Source organism: Ovis canadensis, chromosome 22 (assembly GCF_042477335.2).
Source record: "Ovis canadensis isolate MfBH-ARS-UI-01 breed Bighorn chromosome 22, ARS-UI_OviCan_v2, whole genome shotgun sequence".
Lineage (NCBI taxonomy): Eukaryota > Metazoa > Chordata > Mammalia > Artiodactyla > Bovidae > Ovis > Ovis canadensis.
The window spans coordinates 46,341,893-46,365,107 of NC_091266.1; the positions used below are offsets into that span (position 1 = coordinate 46,341,893).

The 23,215-nt window shown below is 44.6% G+C and overlaps 1 protein-coding gene across 1 annotated transcript in view; it reads left to right on the forward strand.

Moving 5' to 3' along the window:
* Positions 1-22,346: 22,346 nt before the first annotated feature.
* The window catches only part of SMC3 (structural maintenance of chromosomes 3), a 38,784-nt gene continuing 37,915 nt past the window's right edge, over positions 22,347-23,215 (forward strand). The window contains exon 1 of the mRNA XM_069567083.1: positions 22,347-22,754. Within this exon, the coding sequence (XP_069423184.1) occupies positions 22,740-22,754 (15 nt within the window). The 5' untranslated portion in view covers positions 22,347-22,739. The remainder of the gene's footprint in view (positions 22,755-23,215) is intronic.

Consider the following 23,215-nt stretch of genomic DNA (forward strand, 5'->3'; position numbering starts at 1 on the left):
TATATATATAATATTATATGCTGCATATATATTACTTTACACATATAAAATAAGACAGAATGTTATAAAGTGAAAAGTCCTCTCCAACTTTCTCTTCCTACCCAAGGGGAAAACACTGTTAAGAGTTTCTTGGGTATCATTCCAGAAATTGCTATTGCACGTCCCGGCATGCATCTGCACACTCATTTTACATGGCTGAGGTCATACAGTATGAATAATTTAGCCTTATCTGCACTTCACATGAACATGTGAGCATTTTCTATCCTGTTAAAAATTATTGGTTAAACGACTTTTTATTGATTGCCTGACATTTTATCTTTCTAGTGTTCCATAGTTTATTTAACCTTTTCCCTATCATTGGGCATGTACTCAGGTGAGGGACAGCGGGAGAAGAAAATGAGCCAGAATGAAATTTTGGGAGAAGGAAGCAAATTTGGAGAGTCCGAGGGTCTACTGTGTGTCACCCACTTTTCTTATCTGCCCAGTCACTCAGTGTGAGAGTTTAAGCACTGTTCCCGTCCTGTAGGTGAGGGGCCTCCCTGATAGCTCAGTTGGTAAAGAATTCACCTGCAATGCAGGAGACCTCGGTTCGATTCCTGTGTTGGGAAGATCCCCTACAGGCTACCCACTCCAATATTCTTGGACTTCTCTGGTAGCTCAAATGGTGAAGAATGTGCCTGCAATGCAGGAGACCTGGGTTTAACTCTTGGGTTGAGAAGATCCCTAGAGGAGAGCACGGCAACCCACTCCAGTATTCCTGCTTGGAGAATCCTCATGAACAGAGGAGCCTGGTGGGCCCCAGTCCATGGGGTCCCAAAGAGTCGAACGTGACTGAGCGACAAAGAACAGCACACATCCTGCAGATGAGGAAGCTGAGGTTCAGAGCAGTTAAAAAAGAATCTTTTTATAGGTAGGAGGACCAGGTTTTGATGTTTTGTTCTTTTGGCCACACTGAATGGCATGTAGGATCCTAGTTCCCCGATCAGGGATTGAACCTTTATCCTCTGCATTGGAAGGACAGAGTCTTAACTACTGGCCTGCCAGGGAAGTCCCAAGAGTCACGTTTTGAAACAAAATTTGTCAGCTCCAAAGTCCATGGCTGTTCTATCTCACCAAGATGCCTTGGAAAAGTCCAGGGTTTAAGGTTTCCCACCACTTAGCATGGGAATGGGGAAAGCCATTCAGGCACTTATTTTCTCATTCACTCCAACAACAGTGATGCACCGGGCAAGAGGAATTCAGGGTGGGAAAGACTCTGTCCCTGCCCTCTAGAAGTCCACACTTGCATGGGGGTGGACGTGTAAACAAGTTATCAACCTGGCGTGGGAGAGGAGGATGTAAGGTGCCATGAGAGTCAAACTCCTCTCCCAGCCTCCAAAGGTCAAAGGAGGCCTCCAGGCCAAGAACACTGGATGCTGAGTCAGTCCTCCGGCACTGGCCAGGAAGTGCCAGTGAGGCCTGAGACGCCTCTGCTTCCCCTCCTGCCCAGGCCCACGCACCCCAGTCACTGGAACCTGGAGTTGGCTCCACTCTGACCTGGCTTTTGTGTCAGGCTTCCTGCCCTTTAGTTGATCAGCTTGCCAGGCTCCCACGGCAATAGAGTGGGCGGGGGGCTGCCGATTGCTGAGAAAAACTTCAAGCTGGTGTTTCCAGTTTGTTTTCTAGGAGTTCAGGAAATGTTTATCACACTCTGGGGAAGCTTGGAGTATTAGTGACAAAAGGTTTGGTTAAGGGCTTGGGCTCTGGATGTACAGGTCAGGATTGGGGTCCTGCTTCCATCATTTGCTCTGAGACTGCAGGGAAATCACCAAAACCAGTCAGAACTCTTAGTAACAAGCCACAGAGCTGGACCCAATGATCTTAAAAAATAAAAGAAAAAAGGAATCCAATGCAATAGAATGGGCAGGGATTCAAAAGGGGCAGACTTGGGAAAGGAGCAGAAATTAAGGGCACTTTTAAGGCCCGGAGCAGCAGAAGGCACAAAATCTCCCTTTGGCCCGGAAGTACATAGTCAGGACACTGATGCTATTGCAGCCAGCTATCACAGCAGAGTTCTAACACTCTAGCGCTCTGGGTCCAGGGCCCAAGCCTCAGGTCACATGCCCATACCCGTTACCAGAAAACTGGAAGCAGGAGGATTTGCCCTTGGACCTCAGTGATAGGAGGTTCCTTCCTCCAAGTTAACATATAAAGGCAAGTCCTGCACACAGGCCACGGGAGCTTTGGAGACTGGATTGCCCTAAACTTAACATTGTGGACATGCCCTAACATCTCAGAGCTTTTGTGAAATAGACACATTAATAATATCCACCTCACAGGATTGTTATGCAGATTAAAAAAAAAAAACAGGTGAAGTGCTTGCTTGATCCAGATACCCATTAAATGCTTGGTAGATGTTAGTTTACTATTATTGCTGTTGCTATTGTTTATTATTATTACTATTATAATCCACTTTCTCTCTTTTAAAGTAAAACATGGATAGTTTTCACTATAAAGTAATATATGCCATAGATAGAAAGATTAAAAAAATACTGAAAAGTTGAAAGAAGAAAATGAAATTAGCCACCACCCACGGAAAACCACCGTCCACAATTTGGTGTTTCCTGCCACCCTGTTTTCTGCGTATTGGTTTGGGTTCTTTCTTCCCTTTTTTCCTTTCGAACAGCTGTGATCACCCTGTAGGTATAGTTGTGTATCCTACTTTATAGCCTCTACATTCCCTTATGTTATTAAAGACTCTTTGCAATCATCATTCTTAGGAGCTGTGAAATATCCTGTGGAGTGGATAGGCTCATTCCCCAAGTATTGTTTCCATTTTTTAGAGGGGTAGGGGGAACATGCATTTACAAATTATGAGTGCTTTTTTCAGAAACTGTTTCTGATTCTGGAATGCTTCTTTGGAGTATCAACTGATACTTAATTGACATCAATTAAGCAATTTGTCCCAAGAAACTTTCAAGACACCATTTCCAAAAATTCCCACACGTCTGATGCAGGTCACCGGACAAAACCCTACAGGACCTATACCACCTCACTGAATTTTGACAGGGCATTTTCACTGCCACCAAGAGTATGAGCACCACAACCACACAGTCACCTGGAAAGGGGTTGGCCTGCCCACTGCTTTCTCACGTTCCCAATATGCTCAACCACTGATTAGACTGGGGTGGTTCATCCTGCCTGTGAAATTACCTGCCATCAGTGCAGTGGGAAGTGCCTCCACTCCGCCTTTTGGCAGCTTGGGACTCAGGGCGATTTTCTTACATCTTCTGGAAAAAAAGATAGTTCTAGATAAGTTCAGTTAGACCGTGTTTATTCTCTTTTCCTGGAGACTTTCCTATTCTTCTCGTCTTCACCTTACATTCCCCACCTACACACACACCCCAACTCTGCCCAGCCCCCACCAGTCTCCAGGCACCTGTGGGTCCCAGGCTGGGTTCCAGGAAGTGGCTCTCATCTAAGGAGGGCAAGGGGATCACACAAACGACCCAGTTCTCCAACCGGGGGTGACTAAAATGCCAGAGACGCTGATTGTTTGAACTTCCTGGGCAGGGCCCGGCATCTGCCGGTAGTGGGGCTTTGGAAGCAACAATAATTAATATTTTGCCGAGTGTGATTCTGATCGTCCGGCCAAGGAGAGGGTCCCACCCAGAGCTGAGAGCCCCGTGGGAACTGCCCCAGCTGCATTCCTGGGCAGTGATTGCGCAAATGGGCACCCTCGCCCCACCTGGGAGGGCTCTGAGGGTGCGGCAGCGGGCAGAGGATGCGCCCCAACCTACCCTGGCTCTGCCCTGGCCACCAGTGTGGGAGTGAAGTGACTAGAAAGGGTGACTGAGGAGGGCAAAGGGAAATGAAATCGTCCTTTCCCCTCCCAGCTACACCTCCTGCCCTTCTGAAATACCATTAGAACCTAGAAGTAGCAGGGGGCTCAGAGGTCTCCTTTCCCAACTTCCTCCTGTCACATGGCAGGGAGCTGAGGTCCAAGCAGAAGTGAAGTGCTTGCTCTACTTGAATTTTCTGTGAGAAATGGCTGAATGAGAGTGGCAGGAGATTTCAGAAGCACTATCCGTGACATTGTTTATTGCATGCGATTTCAGTGACTCAGAAAGGCTCTCAGGCCCCCTAAACTCTCCTCCTACTCCCTCCCCAGCACCTGAAATGCCGCATCCCTTCTACTTTCAGACTTTGATGCCAATTAAAAGTTAAGCTTCCCCTAGTGGGGGTCCCTTCCCATGTCAGTAAGTGGTACTTTCTATTCCCTTTCTGAGAGCAGGTGATGGAGGGAGGGTAGGAGGGCATAAAACCTCACTGTGGCAGAAGTCCTCAGATCACTTTCCAAATGTGGTGTTTTTTCAGTTTTTAATTCACTCGAGATGGGGCAATTTCTGGTCACCTTCGCAACCATGCTGTGAGAAGGGAGAACAGTTAACTGTTACTTCCACTCATCAGATGAGGAAATGGAGGTTCTAAGAGGTCCAGTAACTTGCCCAAGGACATGTAGTTAGTAAGTACCCAGGCAGGGTTGAAATCTTGACACTTAGCTGCTCCCCAAAGCCAGGATAAGGGTGTGATGTTAGTGTTTTTGTTGACTGGTTTGTAGAAAAGTGTGAAACAAGTCATAGGGCTCAAGATTTGAGAGGGCTTGAAGTAATACAATGGAGAATGCCTGCCTTCTCTCATTTGAGTCTTATGACAGCCCCAGGCAAGCATCCCATTTTCCAGAGGAAAAACTGGAGGCTCAGAGATTTAATATTAATAAATTAATTCAGCTGTAAGTACCTCCAGGGAAGTGAACTGGGTCACATCCCCCTTTTTAGGTCTGAGCTTTATCAATGAATGTTTGTTGAGTGTTTGCAGAAGGAATCCTAACACAGCCTATACATTTTGCGGATGAGAAAACAGATCTGCAGCATAAAGGAATATGCCTGGGTCACATAGTGAGTGGCAGAGCCTGGACCTCCGAGCTTTCGATCCCCGCTCCAGTGTCCTTTCTACTTCATCCATCCATTCATCCATTCATTCATACAACTGTGAGAACTAAGCCAACGCACCCCTAGGTACTGTGCTGGGCTCTGAGGATACAAACAAATAGGACAGGGAACAGTGAGAGGAGAGTTGTGTACTTGCTTTGAGTCCTAAAACCTAAGGGAAGGGTGGAGTGCCAAAAAGATAATATTTTAATGCAATGTTTTTCAAAAATCACATGCTAAACTGTGGCCCATAGGCCTGCAGTCTATTTTTGTGAATCAAGTTTTGTTAAGATTAAATCTCAGACTCTGTTTTGAGGAGCCCACAGTTTGATCAGAGGAGAGTAGCCCACATGAAGTATTTATTTGATTCTCTGTGAGTGTCCTCAGAAAGCCAGCCAGGGGGTGTGGGGGAGAGTCGGGCAGGGAAGGAAATGTGCAGAGGTGCAGCTGTATGAGAGCTGGGGTTATGGAGGGAGATGAAGCAGGGTTCTCTGGTGCAGGAGAGACAGGTTGAGGAGGCAGGGAAGGAGTGGTGGGTGAGCAGGTCTCAGAGATTAGGGAGAGGAGAGAGCAATGCAGGGTGCACTGGGCTGAGAAGGGTCCTCAAAGGATCCGAGGCTGGCGAACTACCCTCAGGCTGACACGAGAACAGGAGAGTAAGACCCAAACCAGAGCGGGCAGCATGCCTGGGTGCTAAGTCGCTTCAGTGGTGTCTGACTCTGTTGCGACCCCATGGACTGCAGCCTGCCGGGCTCCTCTGTCCACAGGATTCTCCAGGCAAGAATACTGGAGTGGGTTGCCACGCCCTGTACCAGAGGACCTTCCCGACCCAGGGATCGAACCCATGTCTCTCATGTCTAACCTGCATTGGCAGGCAGGTTCTTTACCACTAGCGCCTCCTGGGAAACCCAGAGGGGTCAGATCTTCCCTCAGAAATACGTTCACAACACAATGAATGTGTTTGGCCAGTTGTCCCTGGATGTGCCTAGGGTATTTGCCCCCCTCTATTCTGGGTCCCCCACCCTGGGACTCTCCCAAGGGCGGAAGATGCCCACAAGCTGCTGCTGCCTTAGGAGAGCTGCTCAGAGCCAAGGAACACCTTGGAAGAAAGGGAACTTCCGAGGAATTCTTCTCGTTTGCTGAGAATATTATAAACGCACACCTAAAGACAGTCCATGTGGGAACCTCCCTGGGGGTCCACTGGTTAAGACTTCATCTTCCAATGCAGAGGGTGTGGGTTCCATCCCTTGTCTGGGAGCTGAGATCCCACATGCTTTGCAGCCAAAAAACCAAAACAGAAAACAGAAGCAATATTGTAACAAATTCAATAAAGACTTTAAAAATGGTGCACATCCTAAAAGATATTCCATGTGAATCACTCAGAAGAGAGTCTGGCATAAAATAAATCCTCAAAAAAGTGATGGCTACTACTTTATGTTTAAGAGTATTTTAAATAGTTTTTAAAGTTATAATTTGTAAGACCCATGTTTGAAGGACATTGTCCTTCATATGCTTGTCCTTTTGTATATGTTTACATTGGTTGTTGATGATTGCAAGATGTATCTGCTAAATCAGACTGTCAGCTAATAGTTGAGAGGGCAAGGTTGTTTGGGAAGGAGTAGAATCCTGGGGAAGATTTAATCAAAGATGAATTCCTGGAGGAGGTGCTGGGCAAAGAGTTTTAAAGGAATTGATGAGAGGATGGATGGAAGCATGCTAAATGACATGGAATCTGAAAGCTGGAACAATTTTGCCTACCTTCTCTGAGACTTAATTGATATCATATACATTAAATGAATGGCATGTAACAGAAACCCAGTTACTGGTAGATGATGAAGAAGGAGGGATGCAGGGGGCAGGGGGCAAGAGAGAAAGAGGGAAAGGGGCCAAGAAGCAGGAGACCTCGGTTCCAGACATAGGTGTGCCTCTGGTTAGCAATGTGAGACTTTGGAAACATCACTACCTTCTTAATACCTCAGATTTCTTTTCTTCAAAATGGATTATTCAAGTTAAGATGTCCACCTCTAGAAGTCCCTGATTATAATAAATACAAAATTATAATAGCTATTGTTTATTACTGCCTACCATATACCAATCACTTTTTAAAATAATAAACATAACATCTTATTTGATTTTCACAACAAAGCTGTTCAGTTCAGTCGCTCGGTCGTGTCCAACTCTTTGTGACCCCACGGACTGCAGCACACCAGGCCTCCCTGTCCATCACCAACTCCCGGAGTTTACACAAACTCACGTCTATTGAGTTGGTGATGCCATCCAACCATCTCATCCTCTGTCGTCCCCTTCTCCTCCTGCCTTCAATCTTTCCCAGCATCAGGGTCTTTTCAAATGAGTCAGTTCTGCGCATCAGGTGGCCAAAGTATTAGAGCTTCAGTTTTAGCATCAGTCCTTCCAATAAATATTCAGGACTGATCTCCTTTAGAATGGACTGGTTGGATCTCCTTGCAGTCCAAGGACAAAGCTGTTAGTGGTAACAAGTAACAAAGCTTAGTGGACTCCATTAGTATTCCCATTATTTTGTTAAGGAAATGGAGGCTCAGAGAAGTCAAGTAACCTGTGGTACAGGTACCAATGGTTGCTTTAGTAAATAGGGTCTCTGACTCCAGGAAGGCAGAGAGATGCTGCCTCCTGGAAGCCATCCCCTCTACAGAGAAACTTTTCCCCACATGGCGGGGATTGGTGCTGGCTAGCTCACTGGAGACGACGATGCTACAGGAAGGAGCCTGCTGTCCTACCAGGTTTCACCGCCCAGTTTCTGTGGCAGCCCCAGCCCATACCTTGAACACCCCCCTACCCACCCACACCCCCACCTCAGCACAGTGACTTTCCCCCAAAGCTGTGTCACTCCCGACAGACGACAGTCAGGAAAAAGCTCCGTGGTTGAATCACAGTGACCACTTCCTGTTTCATTCAGGGTCCTCTGTGCTCCAGAGCCCTCACTCTGCCATGCCCTGTTTAGTAATAAGAGCCACGGTATGTATGACCACTCCCCCCTCCCCACTGCTAGGGAGACTTAGTCACCCTTCCTGTGCCCTTAGCCTACTAGGCTGAGGGGCGCAAGCTCTCAGCTTCAGCCCTGTTCCACACCCCTGCTACGGAGAGCCCAGTGGGACCCTGGTTGTCCTGGGGCTGGGTAAGGAGGCAAACCAGGACCCCATCCCTCCAGACGGGTGATGTAAGACTGACGGGGACAGGTGGGTGGATGTCCAAGCCTCAGCCATGAAGTAAGGAGTAGTCACTGACCCCGTGGGCATCTCGTGGGCACCCACTCAAGGCATACTGCTGTCTCTAAGCACAGGGTTCAGGACTCTGTGTGGAAAGACAAACACAGATGGGGTTGTGTGTCTCGGGGGAAACCCCAGTCCTCTCCCAGTTGCTCAGAACAGGCTTCCTGGAGGTTGACAAACTGCAAGGAAGGTTGAGTGTGAGAGCGGAAGAAGTCATCAGATATTTGAGAGGCTGACTGGTGGGGGACACTTCCTTTGGGTAAAGGAATCCAGGAACATTGTTTAAGATCTTTTGAAGTCGTAAGCCTCTAAAGGTATTTCTTGCCCACCCTCCCCCCAAAGGTAATACAAAATTAAGCATCTAATTCCTAAAAACAAGTATAAAGAAGTCCAATAAAGTTCTGAGTTTTCTCATGAACCACTTTAGTGTTTTTTTTCCTTCTCTTTTTAAAAATAGTTATCACATATCAGTGTCCCTTGAAATTGTTTTTATGCTTTCAGATGCCTCCATCTTGCTGTTCCAACAGCCCTGATGGTCAGCCTGTTGGATAATCCTGCCCTGGGGACAGTGGATGGGTGTCACTGGGCCATGTGTGCTGTCTAGTAGAGGGAAGAGCTTTCTCCCCGTGTGTGTTGTATGACCACTGAGTGGGCTGCCCAGGAAAGGAGTGCCTGGTCCTTGGTGTGTTCCCACCCACACGAGGTCAGAAGTCCCCATGACGAGGATGGGTTGTGTGGGAGAGGGAGTCTGGAAGGGGTACTCTAAGCTCCCTCCCAGTCCAGTGATGCTAGGGTGGGAATTCCAAGCACCTTGGAAAGAAAGCATTCATGAGACTTGCTCCAGGCTAGTGGTCAACCCAAATGTGGGTTGGCCTCTGGGGTTCTATTGGGGACTTTGAGGAGAAGAATTTCTCTTCCCACAAGGAAGGCAACTTAGACTTGCCTTGAAAGTTTTGGGACCAACCCTGCAGGAGCATCTGGAAAACCAACCACTGCCACAGACGGCGCTAGTGGTGGGTGTGCCAGGACCAAATGGGCTGGACTGTGGGGCATCTGGGCCACCAATCCAACCTCTCTGTATTGAATGCTTTTTAGGCAAATGCTGCCCCGAGTCCTTCTGATTCATAAGAGCTCCTTGAAAGTCACAGCTGCTTTATTGGGTCCTTGTATGCCTGGCACCAAGGCTTCCCTGGTGGCTCAGATGGTAAAGAATCTGCCTGCAATGGGGGAGACCTGCCTTCGAGCTCTGGGTCAGGAAAGTCCCCTGGAGAAGGGCAACCCACTCCAGTATTCTTGCTGGAGAATCCCATGGACAGAGCAGTCTGGCAGGCTGCAGTCCATAGGGTGGCAAAGAGTTGGACACAACTGAACAACTTTCACTTTCACTACACGCCTGGTACCAACTTCCAGTTAAATTAATTGAATGACTAGAGTCAGGAGAAATGGGATGGCATATTTCTTTTAGACTGTACATAAATGCACATTCTACAGACAATAGATAAAATGCCTCCTGATTGTTTAGTGACTTTGCAAAAGATACACAGAAAACTTGTCATGGCATTTGCCCCTGGAAGGGGAGTCCAAGGGATGAGGTCTGGGGGTGGGAGGGAGACTCTTGGTCACTTAATATTTTTATTTTTCTCATGTACAATTACTAGTAACATAAACTAACAAAAAACACTGGCTTAAAAATTTTCCAAAGTGCTTTCAGCAGCCACAGCAGGTGGTTTAAGAGGTGGAAAGGGGTACTAGATGTTGTAGGTGTGAGACCCTCCCTAGAAGGGGCTCTTGACCTTTTACTCAACTTTATTGACTTTCAATTTATAATTTTCACAACACTGAAATGTTTCTTGTCCAGGATAGAGCTCATTAAACACACTGGGTTAAAAGTGGGTTTGTGGTGAGGGCAGCCCACAGAACAAGGGTACCTCAGTTAACAGCCACCAAAATGACCAGGAGTTACTGGCAAAAGATTACATTGTAGTGAAAAAAATTGGGGGGCACATCCCATGGCATGTGGGACCTTAGTTCCCCAACCAGTAATGGAACCTACCCGCTGCAGTGGAAGCACTGAGTCTTAACCGCTGAACTGCCAGGTAAGTCCCTGTAGTCTCTGTTTAAAGTGACTCATAATACTTCCTTGTTAAAATCAGTTATTCCAGACAAGCTGTGCCTTGAGAATAAACTGGTGAACCCAGCTAAATTGTAAATTCTCAGAAGGCTTTCTTAAAGTCTACAGAGTTTATTTCACTGCACCAAGAAGTTTTCACTGACACTGTCCATGAAAAACAGGGGATTTCCACCTCAAGGACCAATGCTGGCCACAGAGCCCTTCCTTGACCTCCAGCTTACTTCAAGGTGAAAATCTGCATTTCTTTCTATCATCTGTGTAAATAAGCACTGGACACCTTGACCTTGGAGAATTTCTCAAACTCTCTGGGACGTAGTTGTATGACATCCAATTAGAAATTAAAATTCCTACACTACATTCTGTGTTCTGATTGTGATGCTATCAGCATGGATCTATACGTTTTTAAAATGCATAGAACTGTGTACTAGCAGAATCTACTGTACAATAATTTTAAAACAAATAAGAAAACTTAATCCTATGCTTTAAGTAAGACACTCCTTATATGGCGTTCTTTTTATCTGTTTATTCCTGGCAAGGTCTAGTTGTTATTTGTCGAATGAATGAATGTTGGAAAGAGTAGAATATTGATGGCAGGCAGGCACTCAATAGTTGTCTGTTCCCGTCACCTTCCCTTTAGCCATTTCAGATAACAGGACACAGGTCTCCAGAAAATACTAATGCCTTGAACATTTCTCAGCCACTTGGGCAATGTTTGACCCAAGAGGAGAGGAGAGGCAGCTGCTGGCACAGAGAGTGACCTGGGTGGTTCCCTGTGGCCATGGGTACATTCTCTATCAACAAAGTGACTTCTTCCTGCCAAGCACGTGGCAGAATAGAATAGAATTCAAAATAGAATCAGTTTAGGCACATCCCTTTCCTTGAGCTACTTACATGATGGAAACTGAGTATTTATCTCAATGCCCTGGGTTAACACATGCTGGGGAGTTGCCCAGTTAAGAACTTCACTTACTTTACATGGTTTCAACCTCACAACATCTTCCGAGTGAGGAAGTGAGAGCTCAGACACAAAGATAATGTCTAAAGTTGCACAGCTACTACAGGGTCCAGCCTGAGTTCCAACTGAGGCTTGTCTGATTCTTAATCCAGGCTCTTACCCACATGCTATACTGCCTCCAGCAGTTGCAGACAGCCTTTGGAATGAGAACATTCTATGCCCCTACATAATCGAAACAAGCCTAAGGTAGGCGTAGGGTGAGTTCCTTAATGTGTGGGCCCCTCTTCCTTTGGATTTCAAAGGCTCACTTCAGTGAAGTTCTGTTAAAGTCAAAAGGTGACATCCTGTATGGCAAAACCAATACAGTATTGTAAAGTAAAATAAAGTAAAAATAAAAATTTAAAAAAAAAAAAAAGGTGACATCCTTCCACGGACAGTTGGCCAAGTCTGAGTCCAGCTCTGGCACCTCAAGGGCTTGTTGTTAAGACAGCTCTGGATCACTCTGTGGTTCTATAGTTATCCCCTCTTTGTCTTTCTTGTTCTTCCGCCTTTTCAAAACAATACTTGAGAAATGGCAGCTCTAAGTGGCCCACTTGTTACTGACTGAAGTAGATGCTGACCTGAAATAAAAACAGTTCCCAGGACCTTCAAGGCCCCAAATAGAAAGAGCTATATTCTCTAAACACTTTGATTGCAGAAGCTGATTCACAGCTGTACCCAGAGCCTTACGGTGCCAGGAACAAGGTGGCACTCGGCAAATGTTAAAGGAACTAATAAGGAAAAGTGAAAGTGAAAGTTGCTCAGTCGTGTTCAACTCTTTGCAACCCCATGGACTATACAGTCCATGGAATTCTCCAGGCCAGAATACTAGAGTTGGTAGCCTTTCCCTTCTCCATGGGATCTTCCAAACCCGGGGATCAAACCTAGGTCTCCCACATTGAAGGCAGATTCTTTACCAGGTGAGCCACAAAGGAAGCCCAATTATGAAAAGAATTCCCTAAAGAAGTCAGCTAGAAAACTGGGATAGAAAGATGGGCTAAGATTTGTAGTGACGATTGGAATAAAAGTACAGGAGTGTATGCACATACACCTCAGAGCAACGGTTCAGCAACCCCTGTGATGAGGGGAGACACCGCCGTGTCTGTCCACTTCTCCTCCACATCTTGTGAACTAGAGCTGTCAGTGTAGACACTTCCGGCCCACCCAGGCTTCTGACCTGAGGAATGAATCAACCTCTCTCTCTCGGTAAAATACACATAGTATAAAACAACATACGACATCTTCCAATCTGTCCCTTTAGCCTTGAGTTGTCCCATTTTTACCTACTATCTTGGGTTTTGGGCTTCCCTGGTAGCTCAGCTGGTAAAGAATCCACCTGCAATGCAGGAGACCCCAGTTCAATTCCTGGGTCGGGAAGTTCCCCTGGAGAAGGGATAGGCTACCCACTCCAGTATTCTTGGGCTTCCCTGGTGGCCCAGCTGGTAAAGAATCTGCCTGCAATGTGGGAGACTTGGGTTCAATCCCTGGGTTGGGAAGATCCTTAGAGGAGGGCATGGCAACCCACTCCAGTATTCTTGCCTGGAGAATCCCCATGGACTGAGGAGCCTGGAGGGTTACAGTCGATGGGGTCACAAAGAGTTGGACATGACTGAGCAGCTAAGCACACACACACATATCTTGGGTTTTAGCTATAAATACAAAAACACTGGGCTTCAAACTCTTCATTAAGTCTTACTGTGGTATAGTACAGTATTGGTACCAATAAATGTTCACTGGGTAATTGATCTTGCTCTGCTTTATTTTTTTGCTATACTTCAGTCTTGTAGTTTAAGAGCAATTTTGGCTTTTTGACACACCCACTTCCCTGGTGGCTCAGACGGTAAAAGCATCTGCTTACAATGTGGGAGACCTGGGTTCGATCCCTGGGTTGGGAAGATTCACTGGAGAAGGAAATGGCAACCCACTCCAGTATTCTTGCCTGGAAAATCCCATGGACAGAGGAGCCTGGCAGGCTACAGTCCACGGGGTCGCGAAGTGTCGGACACGACTAAGCGACTTCACTTCACTTCAACAATTATATGCTAAATGCCGGTCTGGATGAAGCACAAGCTGGAATCAAGATTGCTGGGAGGTTATCTCAATAACCTCAGATATGCAGATGACGCCACCTTTATGGCAGAAAGCTAAAAAGAACTAAAGAGCCTCTTGATGAAAGTGAAAGAAGAGAGTGAAAAAGTTGGCTTAAAATTCAACATTCAAAAAACTATGGCATCTGGTTGCATCACTTCATGGCAAATAGATGCGGAAACAATGGAAACAGTGACAGACTTTATTTTCTTGGGCTCCAAAATCACTGCAGATGGTGACTGCAGCCATGAAATTAAAAGATGCTCGCTCCTTGGAAGAAAAGCTATGACTAACCTAGACAGCATATTAAAAAGCAGAGACATTACTTTGCCAACAAAGGTCCACCTAGTCAAAGCTATGGTTTTTTCTGTAGTCATGTACGGCTGTGAGAGTTGGACCATAAAGAAAGCTGAGCACTGAAGAATTAATGCTTTTGAACTGTGATGTTGGAGAAGACTCTTGCGAGTCCCTTGGACTGCGAGGAGATCCAACTAGTCCATCCTAAAGGAAATCGGTCCTGAACATTCATTGGAAGGACTGATACTGAAGCTGAAGCGCCAATACTTTGGCCACCTGATGCAAAGAACTGACTCCTTAGAAAAGACCCTGACGCTGGGCAAGATTGAAGGCAAGAGAAGGGGATGACAGAGGATGAGATGGTTGGATGGCATCACCAACTCGATGAACAGAAGTTTGAGTAAGCTCCAGGAGTTGGTGATGGACAGGGAAGCCTGGCTGTGCTGCAGTCCATGGGGTCTCAAAGAGCTGGACACAACTGAGTTACAGAACTGAACTGAATAATTATAAGTACTTCTTGTCTGCCCTCTAGTGGGAATGGTGAAGAAGTGAAGCTCAGAACAATGTACATCTTTCCTGCTAGAAAAAAGTGGTCCTTCTTTTCCCTAACTCACTGGACTTCACATTACTCAAATTGTAATCAATCCTACACACCACCAAATGTGTAAAAGAGATAAACAACAAGGATTTAGATAAGCACAGGGAACTATATTCAATATCTTGTATAACCAATAATGGAAAAGAATCTGAAAAAAATATATGTATATATTTATAACTGACCGATCCCTGGGTCAGGAAGATCCTCTGGAGTAGGAGATGGCAATCTGCTCCATGTTTTCATGGACAGAGGAGTCTGGCAGGCTATAGTTCTGACTGAGAAACCAAGCATGTAACTGAATCACTTTGCTGTATGTCTGAAACTAACTCAAAACTGTAAATCACCAAAACTTTAGTAAAAAAAAAATAATAGTGGGATGAATGATTCTGACTCGGCCAAAGTCCTGCATCTTGATGGCATCAGTAGTAATCAAATCAAAGATGAGCTCATGGACTGACATAGTCCAATCAGAGTGGACCCCAGAATGTTTTCTGGAAATGCTAGGATAAAGATGCTCACTATCTTTCACTGAATTTCAGCATAGAGAGATGCTACTCCAGGAGCTGATGACATCATCTTTCAAGCCTAAAAAGGGAACTGCCAAGAATGGAGACAACGTCAAGGCAACACAGCTGAGAAATGTAAAGAGAAAACTAAATTTTGGAAACATGGTTTGGGCCCTGAGTCAAGTCATATCTGAAGCTGATGTCTTTGAATTGCTTGATTTACAAGAGCCAATAAATACTTTTCCATGCTTAAGCCAAAAAAGAAAAACAAAATTGTGATCTATCCAAAGTTAGTAATTTATCCTCATGTTATATATGAATTTGATTCATAGAATGGTGCTTCTCAAACCAAATGTGGTGAAGGGCCAGTTTTTATATTTTCTTGATGTGTTGAGAATCATTCCATTTGTAAAATTCAATAAAAATGAACTGCTAAATAAATCACATTAAAAACCAAAGACATACAAAATAACAACCTAATTGTTATTATTGGTTTCAATAGAAAATATTATATTTCAATAAACATAACCAGAACAAACATAACATAGGGAAAAAGTAAAATAATTGCAAAATCTGTGTGTGTTGTTCATTGAATGTACATGTTATAAGTGATGAATAGAGAAAACTGCTTTTATACTAATAATTTTTTGTCATTCTTCAGTCATAACTAAACAAAAATTATAAGTAAAATATAATGTTATTTTACTTATAAAATTATAAGTAAAACATAAATGAATACTATTCATATCAATATTGGTTTTAGTGGACAAATATGCTTATAAGGGCTTGTTAAGTCTAGCTAAGCAGGCAGAATGGAATATAATGCTACTCACAAGATATAATGACTGTTGAAACTGTTTTTATGTTTCGTTTTAATGAAAGCTTTAGTGGAGAAACCAGTATTACAGAGGTTTGTTAACAGGAATAGAAGAAGAAATTTTAAAGCCATTCCAGGAAGCTCAAGATTTTCATCTTTCACTTTTACCCAAAATACAGCAAGTGATTCTGATGTTCAAAATCTGCAATCCATTGGCATTTCCACCAATTTATTCTTTAAGTTTATAAAGTTGAAAAGTTACCTTTCAAGGAAAGCAGTGGTTTCTGGACCTGTAAATTTCCCATGCATGGATCTTCTTTTGATGGATATAAAATGTAAACAGTTCTGTCAAATCTGTAAGGCATTTGGCCATAACGCTTCCCAGATCACCTACTTTACTGATAATTTTGTTAAATTAAGGAGCATGTTATATACTCTATGGAAACCCTCTTTTTTCAAGATTCTTGCTTTCATTTTTGCTCTTTGATCCTATCTGCCATTTTAATCATATCACAGTCTTTCCTTGCTTAGAAGTAGCAAGATCATAAAAAATGCTCAAAATATCACAAATAAACAACTCTGTCATCCAAACCACATTTTTAAAAGGTGGAGACCTTATGAAAGTGTTTTTCACTTTCTAGGAACACTGCAAATGTGTTTCATATGTAGACATTGCTAACAGAACGTTCCACTTCAGTTACCGCTTCAGTCAGCGTAGGATCTCATGCCTCCTACCATATGCAACAATAGGTGTTTCCATGTTATCACATAACAGAGAGAAAAATCTCAAACCTAATACAGTGGGTTTTGCATAATTTGCAATTTTTTACTGAGTAACTTAACACCCTTTAGTTCAGCTAAAATTTTTTCAGTGCAAAGCTGTCTTGATGAAGAAAGCTGTATGTTGATTTATACACTCATGGAAGCTCTTTAATTTGGATAATGACTTCAGAATGTTTTTCTGTCAACGCAGCTGCACCATTAGAACATATTCCTATACTAAATGTAAACCACATTCCTTAAGAGTGTAATCCTTCATAGTTTTATCCAGTTCAGATTTAGTCATGTTTGTCATCAATGAAGCTGAAAAAAATTCTTCCTCGTATCTCTACTGTGTTCAAATTGCATATGCATGCATGCTAAGTTGCTTCAGTTGTGTCTGACTCTTTGTGACCTATGGACTGTAGCCCACCAGACTCCTCTGTCTATGGGATTCTCCAGGCAAGAGTACTGGAGTGGATTGCCATGCCTTCCTCCAGGAGATCTTCACCTAGGGATTAAACCCTAGTCTTCTGCACTGGCAGGCATATTCTTTACCACTACCGCCACCTGGGAAGCCCCAAATTGCATATACATATTTCAAATTACGGAGAAGGCAATGGCACCCCACTCCAGTACTCTTGCCTGGAAAATCCCATGGATGGAGGAGCCTGGTGGGCTGCAGTCCATGGGGTCGCTAAGAGTCGGACACGACTGAGTGACTTCACTTTCACTTTTCACTTTTATGCACTGGAGAAGGAAATGGCAACCCACTCCAGTGTTCTTGTCTGGAGAATCCCAGGGACGGGGGGCCTGGTGGGCTGCCGTCTATTGCATGTTAGCAGTATGTGTGCATTCAACAATTTGAAATGAAGAAAAAGCAAAAATACCTTGCTACCTGTATTTTTTTGTGTGAGTTAATCTGTCACCGTCTTGAGCTAGTTACTGAATTTGTCCAACTATGAAAAATGATATTTGATATACCTAGACATGATTTACCCATAATTTCTAAGATTCTTGAGAGTTTTGCACTATTTTTTAAATCTTAGCATCCCTACTTTATTAGGCACAAGGGACAATGCTTATATGGGAAATTTTCAACCTCCATGTCTATCAATTTTTTAAAATTCAATAATCTTTCAGAGTGCTCTTTAAGTTTTGAACTTATTCTTCTATCTTCTTTGTAAATGCTACCTAAATTTGATGTTCATTTATTAATACAATTTTTACAGGCTACACTTCACTTATATTACTACAAAACACTCGCTACATTCCCCATGTTGTACAATATATCTTGCAGCCTATTTTACACCCTGTACCTTCTACTACCCCACCTTCATATTGCCCCTTCCTCATTTCCTCGACAGCAAACTCTAGTTTGTCCTCTTTATCTGAGTGAGTCTGTTTCTTTTTTGTTGCATTCACTAGTTTGTTGTATTTTTTAGGTCTCACACATAAGTTACACATTGTCTTTGCCTGTCTAACGTTTCACTTAGCATGTTGTGTGTGTCGTGTGTGTGTTGAGTTGTTAAGTCCTGACTCTTCTGAGACACTATGGACCATAGCCTGCCAGGCTCCTCTGTCCATGGGATTTCCCAGGCAAGCACACTGGAGTGGTTTGCAGTTTCCTCCTCCAGGGGATCTTCCCAAACAAACCTACATCTTCTGTACGGGCAGGCAATAATGTCCTGTATGTCCATGCACATTGCAGCATATGGCAAAGTTTCATTCTTTTTTATGGCTGAGTAGTATTCCATTGTGTATCTGTGTGTACACACATATACATACATATATATATATATATACACACCACATCTTTAGCTGTTCTTTTATTGTTGGACTCAGGTTGCTTATAATGATGCTATGAACATTGTTGTGCCATGTATTTTTGATTTGGTGTTTTTGGTGGGATTTTTTTTACATACATCTATTCAACCAGGAGTGGAGGTTCTGGGTCATACAGTAGTTCCAATTTTAGTATTTTGAGAAACCTTCATACTTTTTTCCACAGTGGCCGCACCAATTTACATTCCTACCAAACAGTGTTGGAGGGTTCTCTTTTCTCTGCATCCTTGCCAACATTTGTTCTTTGTGTTCTTTTTGACGATAGCCATTCTGACAGGTGTGATGTGGTTTTTGATTGGCATTTCCCTGATGATTTAATGATGTTGAGCATCTTTTCATGTCCCTGTTGGCTACCTGTATTTCTTCTTTGGAAAAATGTCTATTCAGTTCTTCTGCTCAGTTTTTAATCAAGTTGTTTGTATCTTGATATTGCATTGCAAGAGCTGTTTACATATGTTGGATAATAATTCCTTATTAGTCATACCATTTGCAAATATTTTCTCCCATTCAGTGTACTTTTTGTTTTGTTGATGGTTTCCTTTCCTGTGCAAAAACTTTTAAGTTTATTTAGGTCCTATTTGTTTATTTTTGCTTTTATTTCCTTTACTTTATGAGACAGATCAAAAAAAGAAAAAAACTTTCCTCAAATCTTCTTCCCAATCTTCCCACCCAATCTGTAACCCCAGGCAACTACTAATCTATTTTATGTGTCTATGAATTTGTCTGTTTTGGACATTCTGTATAAATGGAATCATACAATATGTGCTTTTTTGTTACTACATTCTTTCACTTAGCTTACATTTGAAAGATTCATCCATTTTTTTTCCCCTTGGCTGCACTTCATGAGTTCCCCAACCAGGGCTTGAACCCAGGCCACAGCAGGGAAAGCCCAGAATCCTAACCACTGGGCCACCAGGGAACTCCTTTGGTATTCTGTTTTTTCTTTTTCCCTTTGGTATTCTTAAGTGTATGTGTCAGTACAATCTTCAGTGTGTATCAGTATTACTTTTTATTGCTGAATCATAAGGAATGATGCTAAAGCTGAAACTCCAGTACTTTAGCCACCTCATGCAAAGAGTTGACTCATTGGAAAAGACTCTGATGCTGGGAGGGATTAGGGGCAGGAGGAGAAGGGGACGACAGAGGATGAAATGGCTGGATGGCATCACTGACTCGATGGATGTGAGTCTGAGTGAACTCCGGGAGTTGGTGATGGACAAGGAGGCCTGGCGTGCTGCGAATCATGGGGTCTCAAAGAGTCGGACACGACTGAGCAACTGAACTGAACTGAACTTTATTGTATGGATTGAGCACATTTTACTCATCTACCAGTTGATTGACATTTAAGTTATTTCTACCTTTTAGCTGTTAAGAATAACGCTGCTATGGACATTCATATACACATTTTTGTGCGGAAGTTTTCATTTCTCTTGCATATATACCTAGAAATGAAACTGTGAGTCATGTGGTAATTCCACATCTAAATTTTCGAGGAACAAAGTGGCTGCAACATTTGACATTCCCAGCAGCAGTAAGACAGTTCCAATTTCTCCAAATCCAAGCTAACACCTGTCATTGTCTGTCTTTTTTATTCTAGCTATCCTAGTGCGTATGAAGTGGTAGCTGACTGTGGCTAATGATGGTGAGCATCTTTTCATAGGTTTACTGACCACTTGGGAAAACGTGTATTCAAATCTTTTACCCATTTTTAAATCAAGTTGTCTTCTTATTGTTATTGTAAGAGTTCTTATATATTTCAGAAACAAGTCCCTTTTCAAATATATCAATAAAATTCACAAATATTTTCTTCTTGTTTTATTTGTTTAGATGCACAAAAGTTTTGTTTTGTTTTGGTTTTCCAGCTGTGCTGAGTCTTTGTTGCTGTGCACAGCTTTCATGCTTTTCTCTCCAGCTGCAGAGGGTGGTGGTGTGGGTGGCGGGGGGAAGTTGCTACTCTTTCTTGCACTATGAGGGCTTCTCATTGTGGTGGCTTCTTTTGTTGAGAAGCACAGGCCCTAGAGTGTGCAGGGTTCAGTAGCTATGGCTTGCAGGCTCTAAAGTACAGGCTCAGTAGTTGTGGCATACGGGCTTAATTGCTCCAGGGCACATGGGATCTTCCCAGACCAGAAATCGAACTGGTGTCCCTTGCATTGGCAGACAGATTCTTAATCACTGGACCACCAGGGAAGTCCCTGCACAAAAGTTTTCATAGAGTATAAATTATGTTTCTTTCATCGCTTGTGCTTTTAGTGTCATGTTTAAGAAACCATTGCCTGATTTATAGTCACAAAGATTTACTCCTACATTATCATCTACGATTTTCTATTTTTAGCCCTTACATTTAAGGAGTCTATGGTTACAGCTAAGACCACCTTGTTCCTAGGAGTGAAATAGGCAGCCAGTTGTGGTAGAGGTTCATTTACATACTATATTAGATTAGGTTTAGGTGAGTGGAGGCTGATGTCAGTCACCACAGCAGAAAAATCACAACCTTTCACCCAGTTTATAGACTTTAGCCAGATCCCACACCACAGCCCATAAACCGAACAGAAGGCTGGGTCCTGAGCAAGGTGTATTCCTCCTGCAAATATATTCAGTATATTTATTCCTCCAATCTGACCCTGAAAGTTATCAGAGTAACTGACCCATCGGAGAAAGGGAGCAGTTAGATTTTTGAGTGTTACTGAATCCAGGCAGGACCCTGGGGGCCCTGCCTCATACCAAAAACCTTTCTGTGTCTCCCATTTCTTGTTTGTAAGAAAAAGGCTTCAGCCTCCTAGATTTTCCCTGGATTCCAAAGGGGATACTCAAAGTTACTAACTAGGGGAGTGAAGGAATGTAGAAAGAAATTAAAAGGAGGCAAGAAACAATAGAGCAGTGATGGGGAGGGGTCCTGGTTCTTTTTCAAGGTACACACACTACAATCTGGTACACATCTCTTGAGTTCTTCTACAGGCACTAAGTCCCCCAGGCAGATCAAGAACGGTAAATGAAGGCTGAGCGCAAGCATGTGGACCCCCGACTGGCTGGAACAAGAGGGCTAATTGAGAGTCCTGGAATATCACCGTTACTATACCAGGTCACACACCTCTGCAGCCCTTCCTCCAAAATTTGCTTATCAAAACTCTTCCCAGAAAACCATTGGGTAGTTTGTGCTTTTTGAACATAAGCTGCCCCATTCTCCTCGCAATGAATCTTTCTCTGCTCCAAACTAAAACTTTTCAGTTTGTTTGGTCTCATCACGGAAGTAATACTCAAAGTCGCAAAAACCAGCGACTTCCATCTCTTCTCCTAAGGGCCGGTTTGACTTTCCTAAAAGTGGTATGTTTTCCCTGAAGTGCTCTTTTTCTTTCCCTTGCCTCCTCTAATAAGTCATTTGTTTTCCCTGAAGTGTCCCTGTCCTCTTCATCTATTAAAAAGGTACATACATAAAGTCTTCTTCCAGCACCAAGAGGCGTTGACAGGGACGAAGTTAGTCATTTGAAATAGCTCAATGTAGAAATAATCAGCGCTAGAACTGTCCGCCGTAGCGGGACGGGTGGCGAGGACCGACCAATTTGAGTGCTGAGTGGCAGGTAATTTTACAGCGGCCCAGAGATCCGAGTTTTTCTCCTGCGATTGGTGCAGATCAGATACGCCCAGGGTTGCCACTAGCACCTCCAAGCTTTTAGGCTGTTAGGAAAAAAAGGGGGGGAGGGGTTTTAATCTTAAATAAATCTTTGCGTTCCAGTTGTCCAATCTGCCTAGATTTATACCAATTGGCAGAGCAGTAACAGCTCTGGGATATTAATAACTATGACATTATTAAAATTAATTTTCTAGCGTCAAGTCCCTTTGGGGCTGTCCTGAGAGTGGGGAGTCCAGAGTCAGCGGGGGCCATTCTAAGTTACACAAGAGAGAGAATAATAGAGGACCAGGGGTTCTGCCCCCCGAGTTTCCCCCCAGGTCGTGTACACTACAGGTTCGGGCAGCCGCGCCGCCCGCCCCAGCTCGGTATTTCCAAACAGCGCGAGACCACGGGGCCGTCAACTCGCACGGCTACTGGCGCTTGGACACCCTCTCTCAGCTTTGGCGCCGAACCTTTCGCCACCTTGTGGCCGCAACCATTGGCTGCCCGCTCGGAGGGTATACAGGTCAATCTCACGACCAAGGCTTTTCCGAATGAAGTTTCCGACTACTTCTCAGGGAAAATTCATTGAAAACTTGAGGAGTCACATGAAATTCAGCTAGCGACATCGCAGAAGGCTCTTTTGCTAAAAATACAGAGCAGATCTGACTCTGATTCCCCCCACGTTCCGAGGGAAGCTGCGAGGGTGGTTCCGTCCGAGGCGGGGACTCCGCCTCCATGGGCGCCGCCATTTTGTTTGGCTCGAGGGGTGCAAGCGGCGCCTTGGGGGGTGGGGTCGTTTAGGCGCCTCACCTAACCCCGCTGCCGAGTTGTTGCTGCTCGCCGGGAGCCCTTCTCCCCGGCCAGGGGCACGGAACCATGTACATAAAGCAGGTGAGGCCTGTGCGTCCCTCCCGCCCCTCAGGGGCTCGTGAGGACAGCTCCTGTCGGGGGTGTTGCTTCTTGCAGGGTGGCGCGGGGCTGGACAGGGACTGTGGGGGAGGGGCGCAGCTCGGGGCGCCCCTTTGCAGCCCGAGCCGCCCCTTTGCAGCCCGAGCCTCTCCGCAGGGCGCTTGTCTGAGGGAGGCGGGCTCTAGCCGAGAGAGCTGGAGGGGCTGGCGACGTGGGCCTTTTGGAGGGAACCGGGCCCTCCCGGGTGGACGAGAAGCAGCTTGGTCCTGTGGGGCTAGGCAGCCCCCTCGCGAGCCTTTTGCGTGGCGTGTGTGAAGAGAGGGTGTCCCCGGCCTCGGGACGCCTGTGGGGTCCAAGCTGGGTGTCAGCTTAGCCAGGGGCCTCGCTCCTCCCCGAGTTAACCGGAGACGTGAAAGGGTCCCTCCTTCCTGCAGAATGTGTAG